General features: G+C 36.7%; 2 protein-coding genes across 3 annotated transcripts in view; one reads left to right on the forward strand and one right to left on the reverse strand.

Moving 5' to 3' along the window:
* Window positions 1–18,475, forward strand: part of DENND2D (DENN domain containing 2D) — a 42,528-nt gene extending 24,053 nt beyond the window's left edge. The window contains exons 7-12 of the mRNA XM_034414175.3: window positions 4,240–4,388; window positions 5,701–5,878; window positions 6,553–6,594; window positions 8,289–8,373; window positions 14,195–14,434; window positions 15,084–18,475. Coding sequence (XP_034270066.1) covers window positions 4,240–4,388; window positions 5,701–5,878; window positions 6,553–6,594; window positions 8,289–8,373; window positions 14,195–14,434; window positions 15,084–15,145 — 756 coding nt within the window. The 3' untranslated portion in view covers window positions 15,146–18,475. The remainder of the gene's footprint in view (window positions 1–4,239; window positions 4,389–5,700; window positions 5,879–6,552; window positions 6,595–8,288; window positions 8,374–14,194; window positions 14,435–15,083) is intronic.
* A 1,565-nt stretch (window positions 18,476–20,040) lies between these two features.
* The window catches only part of CEPT1 (choline/ethanolamine phosphotransferase 1), a 32,419-nt gene continuing 27,497 nt past the window's right edge, over window positions 20,041–24,962 (reverse strand). For both annotated transcript variants that reach the window (XM_034414176.3, XM_034414177.2), the window contains exons 7-9: window positions 23,549–23,707; window positions 23,150–23,275; window positions 20,041–21,040 (exon numbers count right to left, since the gene is read on the reverse strand). In XM_034414176.3, coding sequence (XP_034270067.1) covers window positions 20,921–21,040; window positions 23,150–23,275; window positions 23,549–23,707 — 405 coding nt within the window. In that variant the 3' untranslated portion in view covers window positions 20,041–20,920. The remainder of the gene's footprint in view (window positions 21,041–23,149; window positions 23,276–23,548; window positions 23,708–24,962) is intronic.

Here is a 24,962-nt window from a genome sequence, read left to right on the forward strand (position 1 = left end):
TTTTATGGTTTGCTTCCTGTACACCTGGAGCTCTACGTGCATTGGCTTGGAGAAGCCATGCAGTATTGTGATTACATTGCTGGACTTGAATCAGGAGATTCAGGTTCAAATCTCCACTTGATCACAGAATTCACTGGGTGGCTGTGGACTTTCCACCCTCACAAGAGCTAACAGGAAGCTCCTATGTAGGCTACCTTGCGTTCCTAAGGAAAACACAAGATATAAAAGTAATAACCTAATAAGTTGGACCACAGTGTGGTTTAGCAATGCACATTCTGGGCCAAGGGCTATCCTTGCTTTTTCAGTGGCTGTGTTCATTGGCTGTATGGAAAGCCAGAATACAAGCTAAATTTTATTTTGTTTAATTTAAATGTAAATAAAATAGCATTTGATGGAATTTAATAATTAATTAAATTAATATATTTAATTTAATTAATTAAATTTAATTAGTATTTAATAATTTTCTGTCGTATTAATTTGGTGGCTACTTTAAAACGTATTCTTTATTACACCCAACAGAATAAAACACAGCAAAAGAACAATGTGAAACTTGATATAACCTATAATCACCTCCATATTAGCAATGCATGAATGCAACCGCTAACTTAGTGACGGTCGTATTGTTTTGTGTTTTTTGTTAACCAAGAGGAACTTCATGTAAAGCTCATTCAATCATCTAAGGAATGAGGGTTATTAGTAGTTAATAAGAGAACAGTAGAATAAAATGTGAGTCAGTGATTCAGTATTCCCAGACAGATAGAAGCCCTTTTCACATAAAAGTTTTTCTAGAATCCACAGCTGATGACAAAATATCAGAATGCAATCATAGGAAACCGATCTTATGTCCTGATTGTATCTGGATGGTATTTTGCCAGATTCAGTTTGCAATTGTATGTTAAGGATCTTTGTTTAAGAAATACCATGGTCTATGTTTGTCCTGATTCTCCAGATCTTTGAGCGATGCATTTGGTAATTGGTGATTGGTGACTGAGGCAAACAAATCTTTAAAAAAAATTGGAATGTGTTTTACTATCAAGTATGATTTCCAGACATAAGTGAGGTTCCTGTGTAATTAATAGTTGTTTAGGGAGAGATTCAGTTTTTGTCCTCTTTGCCACAACAGCATAAGAATCCACCACAAAACACAGACTTTCCTAACCCTGCTGCATTGTCTTCTGTGTGATTTGCTATACTGACTTCCTGTTTTGGTATTAGAGTTTTCTCTCTGTCAACTATCAGACAGTGACATTTTGGTATTTGGTTTCCTGGCTTGCTCAGTGCTTCATGCAACTGGCGGAGTTTGATGGGGTGTGCAGAACATATTCTTCAAAAGCATCTGTATCTTTCTATTAGCCTTATATGGGCATAGAAAACGTCTTTGTACCAGCCTCATGTTGAACTGACTTTCTGGGAAAACAGATTATTTTAACCATTGTACTGCACCAATGCAATAGCAAAAGCCTGAAAATTTGGCCAAGCCTTAATGAATAGTGGAGGGGGGAGATGGCATACTCAAGAAGAAGCGCAAAACTCCTCTTCCAATTTTTTTTCAAATTACACATATGCATCTCTCTATTAATATCAAAAAGTTGATAGAATGACTAATTTTGTAAATGCACGGCTATTTCGTAAGCCAAAAGAAATATAAGTCATGACTCTACACCAGTGTGATTTGTTTCAGTAGTATGAACCTAGTCACTATGTTTTTGCAAACTGTAGTCCATAATTTAGTGTTATGGATTGCTAAATCAAATCAAACATTGGGTGTGTTTAGTCTAGTGAAAAGAAGGACTGAGGTGACATGATAGTAGTGTTCCAATACTTTAGGGGCTGTCACAAAGAGGTGTGTGTGTGTGTGGAGTGGTGGTGGTGGTCAGCTTATTTTCCAAAGGACCAGAAGGCTAGATAAAAAACAATGGATGTAAACTAATCAAGGAGAGAAGCAATCTAGAACTAAGGAGAAATTTCCTAACTGTGAGAAAATCAACCAATGGAATGGCTTGCCTTCAGAAGTTGTGGGTGTTCCATCACCGAAGGCTTTTAAAAAGAGACTGGACAGCCAGTTGTCTAGAATAGTAATATAGTATAGAGTCTCCTGCTTGTGCACAAGGTTGGACTAGAAGATCTCCAAGGTCCCTTCCGACCCTGTTATTCTGTTATGTTGTGCTATAGGAGGGCTGTCAAACTCAAGGTCCAGGGGCAAGATCTGTCCCACGGAGTGTTTAGATCTGGCCCGTGGGGTCACCCTGGAAACAGAGAAGTACTGGATTGCGGTGCCTCTGCCAGTGAAAACGGAGCTCGCAAGGGCCACGGTTGCCCCTCCTGAGCTTTGTTTTCACTGGCAGAGGGTTGCAGGTGGTCATTGCAGGTGAAAACAGAACTTGGGAGCCTGTTTTTACTGGTAGAGTGCTTGGGCCACCACAGGTGCCCCCGACACGAGTGACGTTGAGCTGGCCACATCCTCCCTGGCCACACCCACACCGGCCACCCGAGGTCAAACACAACCCTGATGTGACCCTCAATGAAATTGAGTTTGACACCCCTGTGCTATAGTGTGTGAATATAATGATGTTTCTCCTCCATGTGTGCATCTGCACTCCCATCTTCCCTTGCATAGCTACAAGGAGGTGATCAATACTTATTTCTTAACTGATCTGGATTACAACTGAATTTGTGAGGGCCGAGGCTAGAATCATTAATTGCCAAGCTGGAAATGACCATTATATAAGTATGTAATAATTACTCAGTATTAGTACTAAGGCCTGTTCTAAATACATATTTATTCATAAAGGCAAGAAGAAGACACAAGTTTAAATCCAAAAGCAATAAAAGTCATTTATATCTTCTCACTGGCAATGGTCTCAACTCATGAGCATAGCTTCAGTACGGCCCGTACGCTCCCATAGAGAGGGGCTCCTCCGGGTGCCGTCGGCCAAACAATGTCGGCTGGCGGCCCCCAGGGGGAGAGCCTTCTCTGTGGGGGCACCAACGATCTGGAACGAGCTCCCCCCGGAGATACGGAGGGTCCCGGATCTTCGCACCTTCCGTCGCGCGCTTAAAACGTTTTTATTTCATCAAGCTGGGCTGGCCTAAATCATCTCCTCTTTTAAATTTAAATTTTAAACATAAATTTTTAATCTGTTTAATTATGGGGGTATTTTAAAATTCAGCCTAAATTATTTAATTTGTTTTAATTTATTTTAGATTTTGTATTTCCTGTGTTTTATCTTCTGGCTGTTCACCGCCCTGAGTCCTTCGGGAGAAGGGCGGTATAGAAATTTAATAAAATAAAATAAAAATAAAATAAATTCATTCTTACCCTCAATAAACATTCCAGTCTAGTGGAGCTGCCTTTGAATTTCTGCCACGCTTGGCTGAAGAGTTGAACTAAGTCACAAAATGTCAGGAGATCCATGATTTATTGCAGAGCATGTCAGGATAGCCTGACAGATATTGAGAAGGAGAGTTGTGTTTGTTTATGGTAGTCAAAAATGAGACGGGTCTAGTTCAGAGGTCTTCAAACTTGGAAGCTTTAAGTCTTGTGGACTTCAACTCGCAGAATAGCCAGAGCTATGCTGGCTGGAGAATAGCCAGAGCTATGCTGGCTGGACAATTCTGGGAGTTGATGTCCATAAGTTTTAAAGCTGCCAAGTTTGAAGACCTCTGTCTAGTTAGTAGTATCTTTTCCAACTCAAAATTGTGTTAAATTGCATAACGTTAGCTACAATTCTCTTCATCAACTCACTGAGGCACCTGATGAAATGAGATGTAACTCTTGATATTTTATGAAAATATACGCTTTTTAGTAAAATATTAATCTGAAAAGGTGCTATCAGGTGCCTCCAGATTTTTGTCACAATTAGAAAAACACTAGTTAATTTAAACAGTGGCTTATTTGAGCCAAGCAGAATAGACACATTTTAATTTGATAACGGATTTAGATGAAAAAATATTTTAGACTTACCAGAGTTCCCCCATATTTATACATAATGTAGAACTCAGGCATACCACAGGCAAATATGAGAGCCTGCAGCTTGTTACAGTTACCTCATTGTGCTAAGCCATATTTTAGTATTGCCTCCTATTTTAGGTACTAAGGGTGTAATTACAGCTGTCATAACCATTTATTCAGAACTGGAAAAAAGATGAATCTTAATCCCAGTGAAAATTATTATTTTTTAGAAAACTGTATTCAACCATGATTACTATGCTAACTTTATCCTGTTGTCATGTTTTTAGCAAATTGAGCTGACCCGGCCATTGGATTCTCACCTGGAGCATGTGGAATTTCAGGCCCTTTTAAAGTGCCTCAGTCCTGAGAAGATACTTCTGATATTTGCCTCTGTAGTTCTGGAGAGACGGATAGTCTTCTTGGCTGATGAGCTTAGGTAAGCCTAAGGAAGCAATTTTGTGTTTGTCCCATTGAAATCAAGAAGTCAGTTGTGCTTCACCAGACAGTAGAACCGGAGCATAGCATTTACTCTGGATTAGATTTCCATTTTATAACATGCTATTATTTTGGTTTTTTCATTTGTGAAATGTCCATATGGCAGATGGACAAATACATACAGGTTTCCTTTTTATATGTATAACAAAAATATTTTGATATGACCTGGTGGTTGGGACATTTTAAGGTTAGAAGGTTAGGTTAGACAGAATATTCTTTATTGACATATTCTTTATTGGCCAAGTGTGATTGGGCATACAAGGAATTTGTCTCCGGTGCATAAGCTCTCAATATACATACAAACAACAAAGTGATAAATCATAAGATACAATCATAAATCATACGATGCAAACAACAAAGTAATAAATTGTAAGATACCAATAGGAGAAGATATAGGAAAGATGAGAATGATAATAGCAATACAGTCCTATTATATGAGTAAATATCCTTAAGACAGTGCTGTGGGAATTAGGTGTTTAGCAGAGGAATGGCATGGGGAAAACCTGTCTTTGCATCTAGTTATTTTGTTATGCAATGCCCTATAGCGGTATTGTGAGGGGAGGAGTTGAAATAGTTTGTGTTCAGGATGTGAGGGCTCTGTAGATATTTTCTGAGCCCTCTTTCTGGCTCATGCAGTATACAGGTCCTCAATGGAAGGCAGGCTGGTTGCAATTGTTTTTTCTGTAGTCCTAACTACCCATTGAGATCTGTACCTGTCCTTTAAAGTTTTTAATAAAACTTTAGATTGGAAGGTTTTCTTAAAGGTTTTCACAATAACTGTGTTACATTTATAAAACCATACCTTTGCCATTTTGGGATTTCCATCAAGAGAGTTCCCCATCTATGAAACAACAGGACAGTGACAAAGAAGGGTCCCATTGATTCAGGAGCTGGCTATATCTTTGTTCTTGCTCTGTCCAAAGGGCAGCAAAAGGTCGGGAGGGAGTGGGTGAGAGACAGATGATGGAATGCATCTTATTTACAGTTCTGCAGCTATTGGAGATAGCAAGTTTCCCTGGTCCCTGCTAAGAATAATTGCAGAATGAGGCAGAAATATATTTCACTGTTAGAAGCATAATTACATTTGTATATTTTTAAAATCAGTAATACAGTATTGTAATCAATTCTTTAAGACAGTAGTGGCAATGTATTTAAACAATGAAATAATAAACATGCCAAGGGTATTTATGAACCATACAGATACACTCCTTAGCTTTAAAATATTATTTAATATTATATTGGCTTCCTTTCAGCTCCCTCTCCAAGTGCATTCACTCGGCTGCTGCTCTTCTTTACCCATTTACTTGGGCCCATACATACATCCCAGTGGTTCCAGAGAAACTTCTCAGTACAGTCTGCTGTCCTACACCATTTATGGTTGGGATCCAAAAGCGCTATCTGGAAGAAGTTCTGGATCAGCCTATGGAAGAGGTACAGTCTTGCATGCTTCCAAAGATAGTTGAATGGACCAAACATTTGCTATATCTCTGGGACAAACACCAGCACAAAGATTGGCTATGGTGATATTTCTGTATGTTCTTAATGTTCCTAATCATCCCTATCAATTACTTAGTCAACTACATTTGTTTTAGCCTTAGGCCCCATTGAAACCTGCTGTTTACCCAGGCACTGGAGTAGTGTGGTGGGAGCCTGTGGTTGGTTGTTGTTAGGGCAGCAGTCCCCAACCTTTATGGCTTGGCGGGCAGTGGGGTTGGTGAGGAGAGGGAAACTTACCCATGCAACAGGTGGGCCGGTGCATGTGTGTGCACCGGCCTTTCACTTGAGTAAGTCGCTGGCCTGCCACACAAGCAGCTTGACTCACGAGCAGCGGGCTAGTGTGAAAAGCCTGCCGCTTGTGCAAATTGAGCTGTGCATGCGTGTCCTGGCCCACCGCTTGTGTGAACTGTCCATGGCGTCCTAATGGGTCACAGCCCAGGGGTTGGGAATCCCTGTGTTAGGGCACTCTGGGAGGATGATTAACACACTGGGCTTTTAGTTTTTGTCAAATGGTTTTTGTGATTTACTGTTGTGGGCCACACAGTTTAAACATGGGTGGCCCTACAAATTGTTTAAATACATAAATCTAAGTACTGCTTCCTTTTTAGGTGTTGCTTGTAGATCTGTCCCAAGGAGATTTCTTAAAAATGGTAAGTTTCATCCAAGTCCTATATTGTAACCACTTGTGGAACTTAGATCTGCACTTCTAGGCAATGATGTAAAATCCATCCTGTTCAGTTTCTTCTCAGAATTTTAGCTCTGCTTCAATTGCTTGGTTGCCACTCACTTTACACAGCAATGGCTTGCAACATTTTTTTTCTGACAGCTTCTCTCTCTCTCTCTCTCTCTCTCTCTCTCTCTCTCTCTCTCTCTCTCTCAATTCAATTCAATTCAATTCAAATCTTTATTATCAGTGCACAACATATTTACAATGAGATTAGTTGAGCTCCCTCAGTGCACCCGCCCCAGCACAATGCAACTCACATTGAAGACAGAAAATCCCTAACCCAATAAATCATGTTAACAAAGCACCCAGTCCTATTGCACCATGTTTCACGTTGCGCCGGCCCCGCAAGTCCATCATACTACATAGTTATGATGTTATTTCGCATTCAAGAGTCTGACAACCCACAGATAAAAACTATTCTTCAGCCTGTTTGTGCGGTTGGCTATGCTTCTATATCTCCTTCCCGATAGTAGGAGGGTAAAGAAGTGGTGACCAGGGTGAGATCTCTCTCTCTTTCTCCCTCCCTCCCTTTCTCTCTCCCCCTCCCTCCCTCCCTACCCTTACACACACACATATACACGCCTGCCTATTTAAAATAGTCACTGAAAGCTACAAGGCAAGGTTAGCAAAAATGCAGCGATGTTACTAGAACTGATCGAGATAAAATTTTGTCCCCTTTTTAGGGGCTAGTTCGTTTAAAAATACAAAATGGGCAGATTAATTTTGGTACTACATTTGGGCACCATTATTTTGGAGCACCCTAGGGCCTATGGTAATTAAAATGAAGCCAGAAGCATATTCAATAACTTGGTTGTTTGTTGGCAGAGATTTCATTATCCAAATAGGTACTATCATCAGTGCTTGAAGATGTTAGGTAATGTATCATCTTCTAGCAGATAATCAAGCTCAGAGAGCACCAAGCCTCCACAAAATAAATGTGGTCTAGTCCTGATTTGTACCCTCTTGATATCTTTTCCTTATGACCTATTTTCTTCTTTCTTAATCCGTTTCATCTCTCCCTCTCTTCAATATTTCTTGCTTAATTCTGCTGACTTTACTTTGCTCCGGTTCTTTCCCAATTTCAGGTTATGGTTGTCTCCTATTCTTGACTTGGGTTGCCTTGAAAAATGGGCTATTAATATTTCAATTAGCTATCCTCCCTTTACTTACAGTATCATTGATCTATCACTGTTTGCTGATGTTTCGTGTGACACATCAGAAAGCTCTTCATCTTCATTATCTAAATTCCACCTTGCCTGAATTCTTCTTGATGCTGTATCAGGGTCAAGGGATAACCGTCCAGATGGCTGCCTATCTGTAACTCAGGCTAAAAGTAGCTTTAGTGCACGGGTATCAAACGCGCCACATCACATTGCCATCATGTGACATATCACAATGTTCCCTTCACAAAGCTGGGGTAGGCGTGGCTGTGTGTGTTGCATCTGGCCATGGGCCGCCAATTTGATACCCCTGCTTTAATGAGTTAACAGTAAGACCAGTTTCTTCTTGAATAGGCCTCCAAGTGTTGTGAGGAACTGTGGATCTTTCACTATACTACAAGTGCTAATTTGCAACAGTTGGCTATTGATGTAACTTCCCTCTTTAATAATTCTACAGGTTGGAGATGAGGAGGAGATTTTGCCACCCAAGTTGAGAAGTGAAATGTTGCACTCTTTGCCAACAATGAACAACAACATCCAGAGTAAGGTCATTCTCTGTAGCAGCTTTGCCTAGCCAGCTATTTTTCATCATCATTAGAACTCAGATCCCCTAATTCCCCTCTAGTATGGCTATTGGTTGGAAACTGTGGGAAGAAACACAACATATTTGAAGGCATCAGGTTGGAGGAAGATGCTTGAAGAATAGAAAACAATGAGTTAATAAATTTGTGTGTATGATAAGATTTGTACTTAGTTTGCTAACATAAAAATGCTCTTGGAATAAATAGTTCATATGGAGCGGAACATTATATGTGTAACTTGTCTTAAGTATGCTATGTTATTTCACTTTGAGGGATGTCCTGCCAAGAATAATGAAAAGTTTCTGAAGCATGGTTAGTCAGTATCTCCTTGGTATAAGAAAAAATGTTATATATTATCAGAAGTGGCTGCAGATTCCTAAATTCAGAAAAATTTTAAAAAATGTTTGGCACTGCGAAAATGAAAGTATTTAGGCTAGCGGAACAAAAGAAGTATGTAGCTTATTTGTAAATGGATACTTTCTTTATTTCTCTCAAGAAATCTTGCAGAAAATTATAAACTGAAATTACAGACTGTTATTTTTAAAAAGGATCCTAGCTTTATTTAAATCTCATTATAATCCTAACAAAAAATGATGTGCTTGAATAATTAAAATGTTGGCCTCAATCGTAGTAGATAATGAACAGATGAACTCATATATTACCTTTTTCTTCAAGAAAGAACTGAAGAAGCTTCTTGCATGAGAAGTGAAAGAAAGAAAGGAAAAACAAAGAAAGTCCAGTTGCCTTTTGCAAAAGCACTTTTGGGTTTAAGGAAGCAATGACCTGTGATGTTAGAGATGTGATATTATCTTGTTCTGACATTTTTCTGGTTCCATGTGATGGTTCATGGTTTGACTATGTGAGGGAGCTTGTTTTAAGAGTGAATGCAACCAAACAGAAGACCTTTTTTCATTTTTGTGTTACCTGATTATCTGCTAGTCCATTGCTGAGAAGGAAACATGATTTTCAGTTAGGATGTAGAATTTGAATGATGGAAATTAAAACATTGTTGACTAAACGGTACCCTAAAGCACACCTTTTATTGTGCAGAGAAATTGAAAGATACAGCAGTTAGAAAAAAATAGTGTTGTGGTTAAAGTAAATAGACCTATCTGTTGGGTTAATTGTTATCGCTGAAGAAAAGTCATCACTCAGAGTTTGTTCTGAGATACCATGTTTCCCCGAAAATAAGACCCAGTCTTATATTTTTTTGAACCCTGAAATAAGCGCTTGACCTTATTGCCATGTGCTCAAAAGCCCGATTGGGCTTATTTTCAGGGGATGTCTTTATTTTGGGGGAAACATGGTACCTTATGGAAGGTATAGCAGGGTAATATTTTTTTTCAGTTCCTGCATTGTTGGAGGTTCAAAGTCAAAAGTATAGTGATTATTCTAGATTAAAAAGGATAAGGACTGGCACATTAATTTAGATTAATCATCTGCATCATGTTCATTTATACTTGAAAGGTACTTCTTGGGCTACCAGATTCAGGTAGAACTGGTCTATCCAGGCCATTTATTTCAAAGTAATGTTGACAGAGCCACCTCTTGCATGACAATAATAGTGATTAGGTGAGCAGTAGTAAAAGCACTTTTTTCTCAGTATGTGAACTGTCTCTATGTATTGAGGAAGACAATCAAAATAGACTTTTCTGTAGAGCATTTAAGGGGTAATGCTGTGAATTTTATTGAGCGTTTAGATATCATTAAACTATTGAGTATTAGGGTATGTTGAATTTTTTGTTTGTTTTAGGGGATGAATGTTATGCCTTCAGAAATTCTATGTGGAATCAGTTGTAGCACTGTAAGCACAATAAGTAAATAGATAACATTTCACTAAAGTAATAAGGTAAATATTTTAGTCTTTCTTTTAGTGTATCACTGAATAATGAAATGTTTGATGATATAGCTGATGCTCATTTTATGTTAGATATGATTATAGCTTTCTCCATGTGAGATCATGACATATTGAAGGTAGTGATGGAAAGAACCCAATAGGAGTGTGATAAATTTAACTTAAATAATGTCCAGTCTCAGGTGAATGAGACACATGAACATTTCATCAGAAGCAATTAAAAACTTAAGGTTGAACTAATATGCCATTAGTTGGGATGCTTAGATTTCTTGCACAGTATATTCCCAATGAAGCAGAAATATTGAGATAACTGTTATGTAATAATACCATATGGCAATGATTTGTAGATTAAGGTGTAGGGCATTGCAAGATGTAAAAACAATATTGTATATAGAAAAGTTTTATGATCCTAGAAAATCAGTTATTCAGTCAGCCACATCTAAGAATGTTTAGATGTTTGCTTTCTTAAAAAAAAAAACACCATCATGAACTTTGACTGAAGCAGAATAAAGTATGCCTAGGTTTAAAAAAAATTGCCATTGGATCTAAGATATATCATCAATGTTCTTGATTTGTATTTTGCCAAGCCATGGCTACCTAAAATGTAGACCCTTGGGAAGGTGGTAGCTTGTTCCACGTTCAAAACAAAACATGAACTTCACTTTGTATTCAGTCTTTTGAGAAATTTATTTAGTCTTTCAGTTCTCCATCAAATGTAAGGGTAGATTAGTTGATTTCATTACCCAAATCAATGTTTGGAATTACAGGCTTTTACTTGGGTAATACCATCAAAATGGCTTAGAGAATCTGTTTTGCAACAATTACATTGGTCTATCAAAGATTTAATTTCTGTATAAGGTTTCTAGTGATGGCTGAGAGTAAGATTATTGTCCATAGTAATATGAAAACAGAAATGCTTAGTTGCTTTCATAAATTACATCAAGAGTTGCATTATGTGTCAGTAATTGGGAAACTATGCATTTAGCAAGGATGACGCACTATGTAGAAAATGGGCTGAACAGTGCAAGCTTTGTCTAGAGCAGAGGCCAAGTAACAAACAAAAAACATTATCTCATGAAATTCTAGATGTATCATGGTGTAAAATAGTTGATGGCATTTGTTAATTTGGCAGACATAGTTGCTTTCAGTGAATTCAGAAAATAATTTGTCAGATAAGTCAGCTTTGTTGTGTATTTTAAAATTGCAGATGTATTCGCTAGTTATATCTTGTACATCATGCTGTATGTACAGATATTCCATTTTGCCAGTAGAAAAATAGCATAATTTAAAAGGTCTTGGAACAATATTAACAGAGTCCAGTTTAAGATACCCTCAGCCAAATTGAATGGGGAACTGGACAATGAACAATAAGCAATTGAACAATAAATAAATGAATATTTTATAAAACTGTAAGGAATAGGTAAGAAAGTTTGTTAAGTTTTAGTGGAAGTTTGGAATAGAGTATTGATTGGCCTGGAGTGCTCCCTGGTGTAGTTTTTGATGGGCCACATATTGAGGACAACCCCTTTGTCTGTTCATATAACACTTCAACCTAAGATTCTTCAGGACCTGTTCTGGTTACAGGGAAAGCAGAGAAAATGTTAAAATCAACAGGAAAGTTACTTTAACAGACTTTAAAGCATGAGACTGTGTCTTCATGAAAATAGCTAAAAGTTGTCACCTGTCAAAAATAATAAAACCATAACTAGAGCAACAATTGCATTATGTTGAGAATTCAAAAGGAAATAAATATTGACAGAGGACCTCTGAGAGACAACTGTAGAATCTCAAATTTAGGTCAGAGAAATCTTGAATTGGCAAATAGAATTTGAAACTTCGCTGCAGTAGACAACCCACCATATGGCTTCCAACAGCAATGGTTTCAGCAGTTGGCTCTAGTTCACAATTGCCAGAAGCTGAAAGAAGTGAAGGTTTGGACAAGTTCCAGAACATCAAACTCAGAATTGGAAGTAACAATAGTAGGCTAAACATAGGAGTGGATGCCAAATTCAATGTCCTGTTCATTGTTCAGAATTAAGATAGGATCAAAATACGCTTTAAATATTTTTAAACTATTTTAATAATATATATAAATATATAGTTAATATAGAATGTAATGTTAACCATTCCTTATAGGGAATAATGAAAGTGGAAATATGTGGTATGTTCTGATATGTTATGTTCAAAATAAATAGGTTATGTTAAAAAGTAGGGTGGAATAGTATATGTGCAGCTTGCCATATGCTGTTCTATTTCATTTTTGGAGGTTGAAAAGTATTTGATGCATACTTCCTGTAGTGCATCATGTCTACTTTGAAGAGAATTATTTGCATGTATATCACATAAAATTGTTTGCATCAAGCAAAAACAGTGGTGCAGAGAGCTGATTGACGGGTACAGCCTGAAACTGCAGTTGAGAAGAAACGCCAAATTATATGCTTATTTGATTGGAATCATGCCACTATGGAATTTAGTTAACAAGTTTACCTGTATTCTGCCTGGTACACTATCTAAAGCAAACTTCACATCCTGACTCACCTACACATTTCTCAGCTATCAGGGAGACAATTGTAGTATTATTCTCTTGCATGTTCATAGACGGCCAATTAGTAAAAAAAAAAAATCTGGAAAAGCCTCTGCATTAACAAGCTGAAAAAAAATTGAGTTCTGATGTGAAAACAATGCCACTGTTCAGATTTCTGTCACTCTGTTCCATTCCTTTCCAATAAATTTTGTTAAAAGGAAACTCTAGGAAACTCTAGTTTTCAGTTTTAGCCAGCTGCCTGGAGGCTGACATTAAATAAGAGGGTGGTGTAAAATATAAATGTTCATGCCGTTTCCTTGTGTTTTATAGGCCGAGGAACTTTTGGGCAACACAATAAATGATGCATTCAGTGAAGAAAAATTCAAACATGAAATAGAATGTATTTGTGACATTGGTTTTTCAAATTCATTTTCTAATCACTCAGCTTTATTCTGATAACATCTCGAGTCTAATCCATCCAGGACAAGTTTCTTGTAACATGTAGTATAGAATACAACTCTTCTGCTGCATATTTACCATTTATTTGGTGATATTAAGACAAGGAGAATGATAAAGATATCACCAATTTACCATACGTAAAGAGCTTAAATCATGAGAATAGCTTTTTGTTTAATAATTATTAGCTACAATAACTACATGAGGGTGATTTGATTTGTAGCTTAAAATTAAGCCTTGGTTTCAAGAAGATTTGTTGCAATGTCTTTCTTGAAATAACATGGCAAAAAGAGTGAATTTGTAGAATTTCATGGCTAGGTTAATAAATTTGGAAGGCTTTTAATTTTTTTAAGCTGAATCATTTTTCTACATTATAAGCAAACTAGCAAAATCTTTCTTTTGCAGCCATGTGCTTATTCATATTAGTATTTTCGTAGCTTTTTAATCTGATAATGACCTGTTCCCTATCTCCTACCAGATCGCCCAATGCCCATCACCACTATAATGCCTTGGCATTATATTGGTGCCTTTATTCCCCCAATGGCAGCCCCATTCCAAAATCCAGGCCCCTCAATCCTTATCGATTATGGAACCTTCCATTATCCTCAACAGCTATCCTGGCATTCTGAGGCACTTTAGCATAATTAGATTGTTATTAAAGAATGGGTGTAATGTGCTGATTAAAATTTTAAGACTGTATATCTGATTGAAAAGGAAAGGGCGACTAGTTTCACAATTCTGGAAGCACCTCAAATCTTCATTTGAGGCATTATACACAATTTTTTATTTGTTGGCACCTATATGAGCATTCTAAATCAGCTTCCATGTGATAGCTGTGTCAATGTCCCAGTTAATGTGATTTGTAGAATTTTCTGAAGTAGCACTTCAAGTTTTAAGATAGGGAAAATATTTCTGTTGACATGCACTCTTTCCTCTTCTTTTTCAAGCATCTGAGGAATTCAATACACATGTCTCGGACACCTTTATACAATTCTTTGTGAGGATGATTGGTCACTATCCAGCATATATCAAATGGAGCAGAAGTGGCACAGGCAGCTTCCAAGAACAATCATTTTGCAAGGCTGTCACCTCCAAGACCAACCGCAGATTTGTGAAAAAATTTGTTAAGACTCAAATGTTCTCATTATTTATTCAAGAAGCAGAAAAAAGCAAGAAATGCATAGAAGGTAAATTCTTAGGCCCTAGTGGCCATGTATTTTTTTGCCTTGACATTACATTCCAACCACAGAGATGATTCTTTAGCTAGCAGAAACTTCTCACAGAATAGACTGAGGATAGCAGTCATGCCCTAACCCAACTTCTAAAGGTAAATAGATCCTTAGAATAGCCCCCCCCTTTTTTTTTCTGAAGATATACCATAATCTTCCACCATATGCTAGCTTGGCATCATTTGAGATGCTGCTTTGAACTCTTCAGACGTACGGGAAGATGTAGAAAATGGCAAGGGTTTGATATGTGAGCAAAATTGCTGAGCACATTGTAAGCCACCCTGAGTCTCCGGAGAAGGGTGGCATATAAATCAAATTAAAAAAAAAAATTAAATATGCCAAGTGTGGGATGAGGAGATCCCTTCCAACCCTTTTTCCCCCTATGTGCTATAGATTTATTCCTATCTTATTGTTCTTACTGCAGGGATTCATACGGCCAGGCAGTCTACACTAGCCATTGATTCCTAGTTCTTATAGAAGTCATTTTTTTTTTCAAATGAATCTTGACCCATGGAACATTTTCTCAAAGTCATATGTGGAGATCATTGTAAGGGATGTTTACATGTTCCAGACATAATAACTAATGCACCTTTTGTTTTAACTGCAGGGTATTTTCAGCAGAAATTAAATGAATATCAAGAAGAAAAGAAGTACAGGAGACCCTCCTGAATCTTTGCTTCATAAGAGAAGATTGGTCCCTAGAAGATAGGCAGGCCTGCAACTGATCATCTACCTGGATAAGGTCCATAGGTGAAAGATACCGTTGGTATTGTTAGCTGTCCTGATAGTACTTGTGCTTTGTATGTAAACCATGAAAAGTCATGGGGAGCCTTGGGTACTGTTTTCTACGTTTTCCTTTTTCTTGTGGCTGGCATTACCCGCTGCTCTTTACGTGCCTGAAATTTTGTAGTCCAACTGACAATCAAAGCTGCAGTTCCACAGAAAGAATGGCAGCATAAAAACTGAATTATCAAACAATCCTATTTTGATAATAGGATTCTACATTTTTTGGAAATTTTATTAGATGCAGTAAACAATGCATAAGACAGAGAATGTACTGGAAACAGTGAGACAATTACATTCATTGGAAACATTTTTATTCTCATTAAACTGGTTTCCAGGCCAAACATCTTACATTGAATGTTTGTGCTTCATGGGATTGTAAAATAGATGTTAGATTTCTACATGTGTTCTATAGTTTGCTATGTTTTAAGCAGGAATGCTTGTCCCAGTATCACATGAAATTTTTCCTACTAAACAGTTTAAAGGAGGGAAGTAGAATCATAATATTGGATTAAAGAATGACTTGAAGAGCATAGGAATAAAGAAATAGAAAAGCAAACCCACCCCTAGTGACCATGTCAACTTTGTAAAGGAAGTTGTCCACCCAATTTGACCCATTCCACCACTATAAAATATCAATGAATTGGAAGACACACATTCTTGCACTGAACATTGAGGGATCCAGGAGAAGAAGCAAACCCAAGGATGCTATCTTTGAAGGACTGTTGCTGTTCCTAGCATCATAAGTGGCATTGTAGTGTCACAGTTAGAACAAGTAACTGCCAGTGAAAAGTTAATCAGACATATTTGTTTCTATTTACAATGAAGTTCTTAGGGGCCTAAATCTTGGTGAATTTCCAGTGCTAATTTGGAAAATATTAATCAAAGCTATCATTTAGCTAGAAAAAAACCCAACAATTTCCTATATCCAGTGTTCATTTTTTGTGACTTCAACAATCTGATGGTTAGCTAGATTAGTTACAGATGATAAGAACTGAAATCTAACACAGTTGAATAGTGTTAGGTTGCCTTAGTTTACCTTAAATTCTTCTTTGTATGTTACAAATACTAATATAGACACCAAGTAGGATGGTGATATAAGAATATAAATATGATATGTAAGAGAATTATCTCAGGAGCTGTAGATTTTGCATACCTTTTCTAAAAATAGAAAGTTTGTCTTTGTTCTCCCTGAAATATTCTGTCACTATGCTGAAATAGAGAATGCAAGTAATGATTAGCTTAGAGAAGACTGGATCGACCAAATCTGCTAATTTCCAATTTCCCCAACATGCTTTGCCTCAAGAATAAATAAGTAGTACCATATCTTTACAAGAGGTGGGGGGAAAAAAGCAGTGGGAGGGGACAATAGATGTTCCTCTTGTATAAATTTAACAGTTTAGGATTTGAGAATGTGAGGCTTGGTGCTTGGTAGGCATGTTTTGCCACATGGTTTTCTGTATACCAATTATTGCTACCTTGAGTAAAACAAATGTGGCATATATAAAGTTGCATGTCATGTCAAATTTAACAAAGTGTACTTTTTAGGACATTTTTAATTAGTTAATTTAATGAGAGTATACAAGTCAAGTCCTCTGACAGGACAAGCTATCAAGCTTATATAGTTACAGGAAAATTAGCTCAATATGCTATTGCAATGTCTTTTATAAAGTGTTCAGGTTCTTCACCTAATGAATTATATTAGAGCTTCCAAGAAGTACAATGCTCTATTCATAATTATATAGGAAGCTATATTCAAATTCTTTTATGGACAGGAGAAAGGAAAAACTGTGCCATCTGCACAGAGGGGGAGGGAGGAATGTTCCCTCCACCCAAAGATTTTTTTTAAGATAAAAAAAAATACAAGCTGTGAAAAAAAACATAATTATCTAATATCTCCATTAAATTGACTGCATAGAACAGTATAATCAGTCTTTCCACTGCATTGACAGAGGATAAATTACTAAATAGGAAGGTGTATTATATTGACAGTCCCAGACTTAAATCCTGGGGTCCCACCATCTTTCCAATACAATATTGAAGAGTAACCTTTTGGCTGGCTGTCCTTCCCATGCTTATTAAATCCATAAATCCAGAGTGATAAATTCAAAGTTTTTGTATATAATTCAGAGTCACATTCACATCTTTAAACACTGTGATCTTTGTAATATTTATTAATTCACTTTAGGATATTAAACAAAAAAATAAGCAATAGTGGACATCTTATCATATAAATAAACTTTTCCTGAGGCCAAGTGTTTCAACCCCTTCTCTTTGTTGTACACTAAACGTGTAATGTTTGTTGAATTAGTCTGATCCTAAGATGAGAAATACACTTAATATTTTTTGACCCTTAGCCATTGCTTTGTTAATATGGGATACTCCAATTCTTCGTTAGAGATTCTTTTTTAAAAAAATCTGCTATCCAGCTTTATTATACAGTACTCTTAACTGTTAAAGAATATTAGTAACTTAGAATTATTTGAAACACATCCCAGTACTGACAATAACTTATGAATTTAAGTATTGCTAATGTCAAACTGTCAAAATTCCAAGAAGATTTAATTGAATACACAATAAAATCTCAATTCAAAGAACTATTTGGGAGATGAGAATGTCTATTATTCCTAAATGTTTGTTGAATCTGAATTTGTAATCTGCTTCAATTTTTGTCATTTTATTTCATTTGAATAATGACCTGATTATACCATTGGCATGATTACATCATGCCAATACATGATTTATTAATTACAAAAGATGCATCTGTAAACATGTTTATATGTTTACATATAAACATATGTAAATCATCCAGACTACTTAATCAGCTGAAGTGCAGACAATGATGATATTTTAAAAGTTTTACTGTACTGTTGTTTTTCAAATTTAGACAATTCAAATTTCTCTTGGAACAACTCAAATGTTTTCAAAACTTAATTGGGATTTTTAACTGTCCCTTGAATTTTTTTAAATATCTGGGAATAGTTATTCCAAGGGAATATTCATTTTTGAGTGCAATATATCCATTCTTTAGTTTCAATTACAAATGAAAATGAACCTAAGAATCTTATTCATATTTATATTTCCTTATTTTGTGCCTTTACATTTTGTTGACTATTTCTTACTCCTTTTCTGCATGCTACATAGTGCTCCTTATCCTAAAATGGATATAAATGTACCTATATTATTAGGATAGAATAAAAGTTTGTGTTTCATTTCTATTTCTATTCTCGATTTGTTTAATAAAATAAGCCAATGATTCAACAGCAAATTTAAAAAGGAGGTAAAGTGCATCCATGAGACATCTTGATACACTATCTTCTGAATAAAATAGATTTTCAGGAAAAAAATATTCCACTAGGTCACATGAATGGATGGAAAGAGATAAAGAGAATACATTACAGATTATTGGAGATTAAGAAATTAATGAATGAGATTATAGCTGGCTAATATAAAGGAAAAGAGGACTGTTTCAAATACAGTATGTGGTTTAGATAAAACTGCTCATATGAATAAATTGCAAAAAATAGTGTTCTAAAAATTATCATGGAATACAAAAAAGAATTAAAGTGCCACAGAAGTGTACTATTGAGGATAAAAACCACCACTAATTTAATTCATTTTTTGTGAATACATATCCAGAATGTCAGCAATATAATATCAAATGCTTAGCAATCTTTTTATTAAACTGGTGCGCCTGGTGGCGCAGCAGACTAAAGCACTGTTATTAACACCAGCTGCCTGCAATTATTGCAAGTTCAAATCTCACCAGGCTCAAGGTTGACTCAGCCTTCCATCCTTTCTAAGGTAGGTAAAATGTGGGTAGGTAAAAGTGTGAAGGCTATTGCTTAACGCATTGTAAACCGCCCTGAGTCTCCGGAGAAGGGCAGCATATAAATCAAATTAAAAAAAAACAAAACTGGACTCTAGAAGTTGAAAAATCTGAGAAAGTGTCTATAATCTATATGCTAGAGTCATTGTCAATGTTTTTGCATCAATGTTTGTTGGATAATAGCTTGTCCAAGATAGCAGGTGTTTAAAGAGCCTTCAAAATCTTCTAAACCTCACTGAGTATGGCTAGAGAAATGTTATGTAAAAAGGTATCATTATAAACTTCCAGTAATATCACAGCATGAAACTTGATATTTGTCTGGTATATATTATTTCTCAGGTATAATTTTTACTAATTTCGTCCTTGGTTACATTTGACTCAATGTTACATAATAGAGAGTAAAAACAAGTTGATTTCTTGAGTCAGAAGCTTCATATACTTCATTCTAGCGTGTCTAATAAAAATATTACACTGTTGCAATTATTTCAGTAGAAAATAATATATATATATGTTTTCAAGATGCCAATGAAGAATCTCTTCCTCTTGGGATTTAGTGCTCATTTTGAATTGTTTCTCCCCACTAAGACAATTGTTCTCTTTTGAAGATAGCAGACAGCACAAGGGCAGGAAGTAACTCAAGATCAAATACTTACGAATATATAGGATAGTGTATCATCTATTACTTATGAATATATATGCCTGCATAATTGTTTCCCTTTCCTGAAATGTATATTTACCAATGCATCTCTTTTGAGTGCAGGGTGACTTTTATTTTGGTGGCGTCCCATAGTGTATGTACTATTTATGTAAGAAAAACTGCAATGAGCGTTATTTCCTTTGGGTCTAGGGTTTTGATTCCTTAATGCTAATATAGTTCAACTGCACAAATATGCTTTTAACAGTTCAAATTAATATTTTGCTGATTGATCAAAACATAAGAGCACAATTATTATTATAGTTATGAGAATTTTCATTTATTAAACAGAAATATTTTTGCATAAATTTTATACAAAAAGTAACTGCAAATTTTGTATAGACTTTCCACTGAAAAAAAAAATCCTGAAAATTTATTTTAAAGTGTTTATTTTAAAAAATAAATTGACAGATAACACACTATACTGCATGCTGACAATCATCCCACATTTTAGGGGACTAGGGTTAGAATTTTTTAAAGACAAAAGATGTAATTTATCAAGCACAGTGGCTGTGTACAATGTGCAATGACAAAATGATCAGCCACAGTGGATTGCTTCCAAAGATAGCATTTCAAAATGCCAGCTTCCAGAGACAATGCAAATAACATGAAGTATCTGTTTTCTTAAAAACTAACCACAGTTATCAGCAACTGGTGATGAATCTAGGCTCAAGTCCAAAGTATTCCAGCCACCAAAGGTAGTGAGATGCCAGAATTTCTCAAGGCAATTAATAATTATACTTTTGGGACAGTATTAAATGAGCACCTTAAAGGATATTAAATTAAAAGCAAACAGGCTTATAGCTTGTAAATACACTGTATTAGAAATTCCTGTTGTTGGGAATCCATTTATCTGAGAGCCTGGTTTGTGGTCAAGGTAATTACAATGACAAAGCCTTATTCTCTGCATGCTTCTCTAGGTACACACCCGTGGACCTGGTAATATAGACGTTTGGAGAATACTTGGGATTCTCCTTTTGTTGGAGGACTGTCTAACTAGGGGGTGTCATTCATAACAAAATTAGTTATACAACATTATTATAAATTAGATTTGTTCCTATCTGCTGCAGTTTCTGTAGACTCCTCAATATAACCGCATTCTCTCTTGTAGAAAACAGCTACTAGTTATTGCAACAACCTAGTGATGATTTGAATACGTACTGTAGGTCTTGATCTTAAAGACACTGATGTGAAGATGAGAAGCAATTTGATTGCAGACACTGACACAGTATCGGAGTAAATCAAAGAGAGAAAAAATCTGAAAGGATAATATAAACACGTATGAGATTTGGACATAAAAACTTTCACACAATTTATTCTTTGTGTTTTGAACCCATCATTTTAAACATGAGGATACTCTTTTCAATAAGATTTGATCTTGTCCAGACCGGAGAAATATTTTTTTCCTGCATTTTAAAGCAGAAATGGGAGCTGGGAAAGATCCAGTCTCCCAGCAGCCTAAGCTAGAGGACAGGGCAGGCATGTTCCTAAAGGATGTACTTCCATGATGTCATTTCATGCAAAAGAAAATAAAGCTTAACTTGATAGGAGTGAACCAGTTTAGTTTCCCTTTTGCAACTGGAATGCTTGTGAGATGTCTCTGTGGAATCTCTGCCTTATATTGTCCCAAAAGGAGAAAGTCCCCAACATTCTTGCTCCAATGCAACTGAAGATCTTAGGCTCTATGATTTGAAGTCCTCTATTGGAGATATGGGATTCTTTAATATTCTAGGCTAGAGGATTTCCATCATCAATACAAAAACATCAACCTTTTCTTAATCATGGGCATGGTCTATGAAATCGATATAGTTTCACAAGACAGAAGTACAAACCTTATGTTGAAATCCCTTATCATTCAAATGAATACATCTTTCATGATTTGGTTATAACAATATTGTCAGAGATGGTGTAGGGCAGTGTTGGTGAACTTTTTTGGCACCGAGTGCTGAAACAGGTGGGTGCGTGTGGGGGAGTGCCAGAAACTGGAAGAGCAGTTCTGTGTGCTGGGAAGCTGAGCTTCCATTTTCCAGCGTGTGCATGTGCGCCAGTCACCTGGTCTGCTTTCTGGCATGCATGCACATGCAAAGACCAGCTGGCTGGCAAGCATACGCACACCAAAAACCAGAAGCTCAGCTTCCCGGTGTGCACATGCGTACCGGGGAGCTGCTCTTCTGGTTTCCGGTGCTCCCATGCGCGCAAAGACCAGCTTACCGGTGGGCATGTGTGCACCGGAACCTGAAGAGCAACGGGCGATGGCTGGTGTGTCTGGATAGATGGCTCAGTATGCCACTTCTGGCACGCATGCCATAGGTTCGCCATCACAAGTGTAGAGTCTCCTGCTTGGGTGGGGTGTGTGTGTGTGGACTAGATAACCTACAAGGTCCCTTCCAACTCTGTAAATCTGTAAAAACTAAAACCCACAAGGAAAGAGAGCATTTTAAAAACATAATTGATAACATGGCTAAAATGAATAATATTTTCTTAAATGCCAATATTTTATTGAGGATATGAAGGGAACTGCAAAATGTTATCTTTCTTTAGAAACACTGGCTTACTTTTATAAAAGATGAACAATTTGGATTATTTTTCCAATGCACATAGCCAAAGGAATGGTCTAAGAATAAGATACTTAGCTGTGATTTCTCAGACTATAAATTCAGCAGACTTTAAATAACATGTTTCTATTGTAAAAATTCTTTCTCAAACTACAGATGGCATTACTTTATTGTGCAATATAAAACATCAAACTACTTGTCCAATAGTCAGTTTCAATTTCGGCTGCTACCTGTTCGCTCGTGGTCACGTGTGCACTTGCGTGCATGCATGACACTTCTGCGCATGCGCAGAGATGTCCAGGTAGGTGGGCGGAGCCTCCTGCCACCGTCGCTACCGGTTTGACCGATCTGGGGCAAACCGGTAGCAACCCACCACTGTACTTGTCGTTTTCTGCTGAGGGTATCTGTTTAGGCATGCTCCAGAGATGTGGAAAATTATACTGGTTTGTTTCTCAGTGCAATTCAAGGTTCTGGATACCACAGAAGCATGCTTTCTCTATAGCACTACCTGCCCTTAGGAACACGGTTGCCCTTAAGATCCAGGTGGCTCCCACTTTGCTGTTTAGAAGAATTATGAAGACCTAGTTTTTCACTTCACTTTATTGCGCTTGCCATCCCTTATCTTTATTTTTTATGTATTATTGATTTTATTATAATTTATTTTTTTTTGTTGCTGTTGTGAGCTGTCCAGAGTTGTTGAGAATGGGTGGCATGCAAATTTATAAATAATATAGTAATAATTATGAATCCAGCATTGTCAATAGAAAACCAAGGATGTATACATGTATCTTAAAAATGCACCTGCCACTTACCAAGGCAATCCAAAGTACAATGTATTCGTCAATAAAGCTATTAAAATATTGATCCAAGAACAAAAGTGCTGGACCTATGAATGCTGTGTCGTGAAGGTGCATCTCGCTTTTGGTCATATGAGCAACCTACAAAGAAAAAACAAGCATTTGTTATTTATAATCAGAATTAATAATGTCTATGGCGGAAGGAACTACATATAGTTAAATGTGATAAATGTTTCTCTTTAAGGACTGATAAATGTTTCTCTTTAAGGACTGGATTACAGCCAGTCATAGGATAAACCCTGTTGAAGTGTCACCATATACACTAGTAATTCTGGACTGGGAGAAAAAAAGAATAAAGCTGTTACAGTGAAGCATTTCATAGAAAATGAGTTAAAAGCATAAGGAAATACGTACCACTAGTTTATTAGTTATCTTAGCAGAAACAAACCCAAAAGTCAGTATATAGAGGCAAGGATGTTTTTCAAAAAGTTCTACAGCAGATTTCTTGTAGATCATGGCAGCTAATGTAATGACAGTTCCAATATGAAGAAATGGTGAAAGGACACTTGTTCCCTACATAGGAAAGAGATTTAATATTAATTTACAATGCTGGGCATATAACGTAAATGCAATTGTCAGCATTCCAGAGCACACCTTGGTCAAAAATACATACATACATACATACATACATACATAACTTTTAATTATAACTCAATCTCACTGAACTTTTTCAAAGTCAATGGGGAACTAATAATAACTATATGACCTACAATATTTAGTTAAGATGCAAGGATGAATAAGCACACATTTATCTAATTTAATTCTACAATTTAAAATTGCAGTTGTTCAGGTTCAAAAAGACTCTGAACAGAATAACACTGAAGAAAAAAAAAATTTAAAAAAAAATCAGCCCCAAAGAAATGTACTGAACAATGTGCAGCTAAGATGTCATGATGGTTGGGTAAGAAGCTACTAATCGGGCGGCCCTCCCGAGCTCCATTTTCCCTGACAGAGGGTTGCAGGAGGCTGTCGCAGCTGAAAACGGAACTCGGGAGCCAGTTTTCACTGGCAGAGCGGTTCAGGCCACCACAGGTGCCGACACAAATGATGTTAAGATGGCCATGCCCCCCCCTCCCCCGAAGATAAAACACAACCCTGATGCAGCCCTCAATGAAATTGAGTTTGACACTCCTGCCCTAAAGGAGGAAGGGTCCTGACGCGAATGCAGTTTGGGAGTTGTGAATGGAAGGTCATGTCTGAGGAGGCTGAGAAACTTAATTCCATCTATCCAGAGGCAAAATTATGAATATATTTAGAATCAGGGATGGCAAGATTTGGTAAATATGCTCCAATATGAAGTGAACTTATTCATAACCAATTTTAAGTTACGTAAGTTACTATATCACATTTTCTTCATATTCTACCTAGATACAGTATCTCGGAAATATAAATAAAAGACAAAAAAAATTAAAAACAAAAAAAGAGGCTTGTGGCAACAGGATAACAGATCCTCTGAGGACCTTCAAGAGTTAATAGCATTGACTTTAATTTTGAAGAGAAAGATAATAGGAATACAATTTTTAAATTACATTTTGGACTTTAAAGGGCTGCAAGCCAAATTGGACAATCGTGTTCAGCTTTTGTATGAGTATAGAGTGGGAGATGGAGGATTAAAGCAAAAAATGGGTGTCTTAAATTGTTCAGAAGTTTGAGGAGGAAAAAAACCCTATTCAATGAAATCGATGATTTTGTTACCAGTTTCAACAGAATACACAACTCCTGGGTGTATACAATCAGTATACACCCAGGAGATTGCAAAGCAGATTGT

This window comes from Pantherophis guttatus, chromosome 3 (genome assembly GCF_059756535.1).
Source record: "Pantherophis guttatus breed Tessera chromosome 3, ASM5975653v1, whole genome shotgun sequence".
Lineage (NCBI taxonomy): Eukaryota > Metazoa > Chordata > Lepidosauria > Squamata > Colubridae > Pantherophis > Pantherophis guttatus.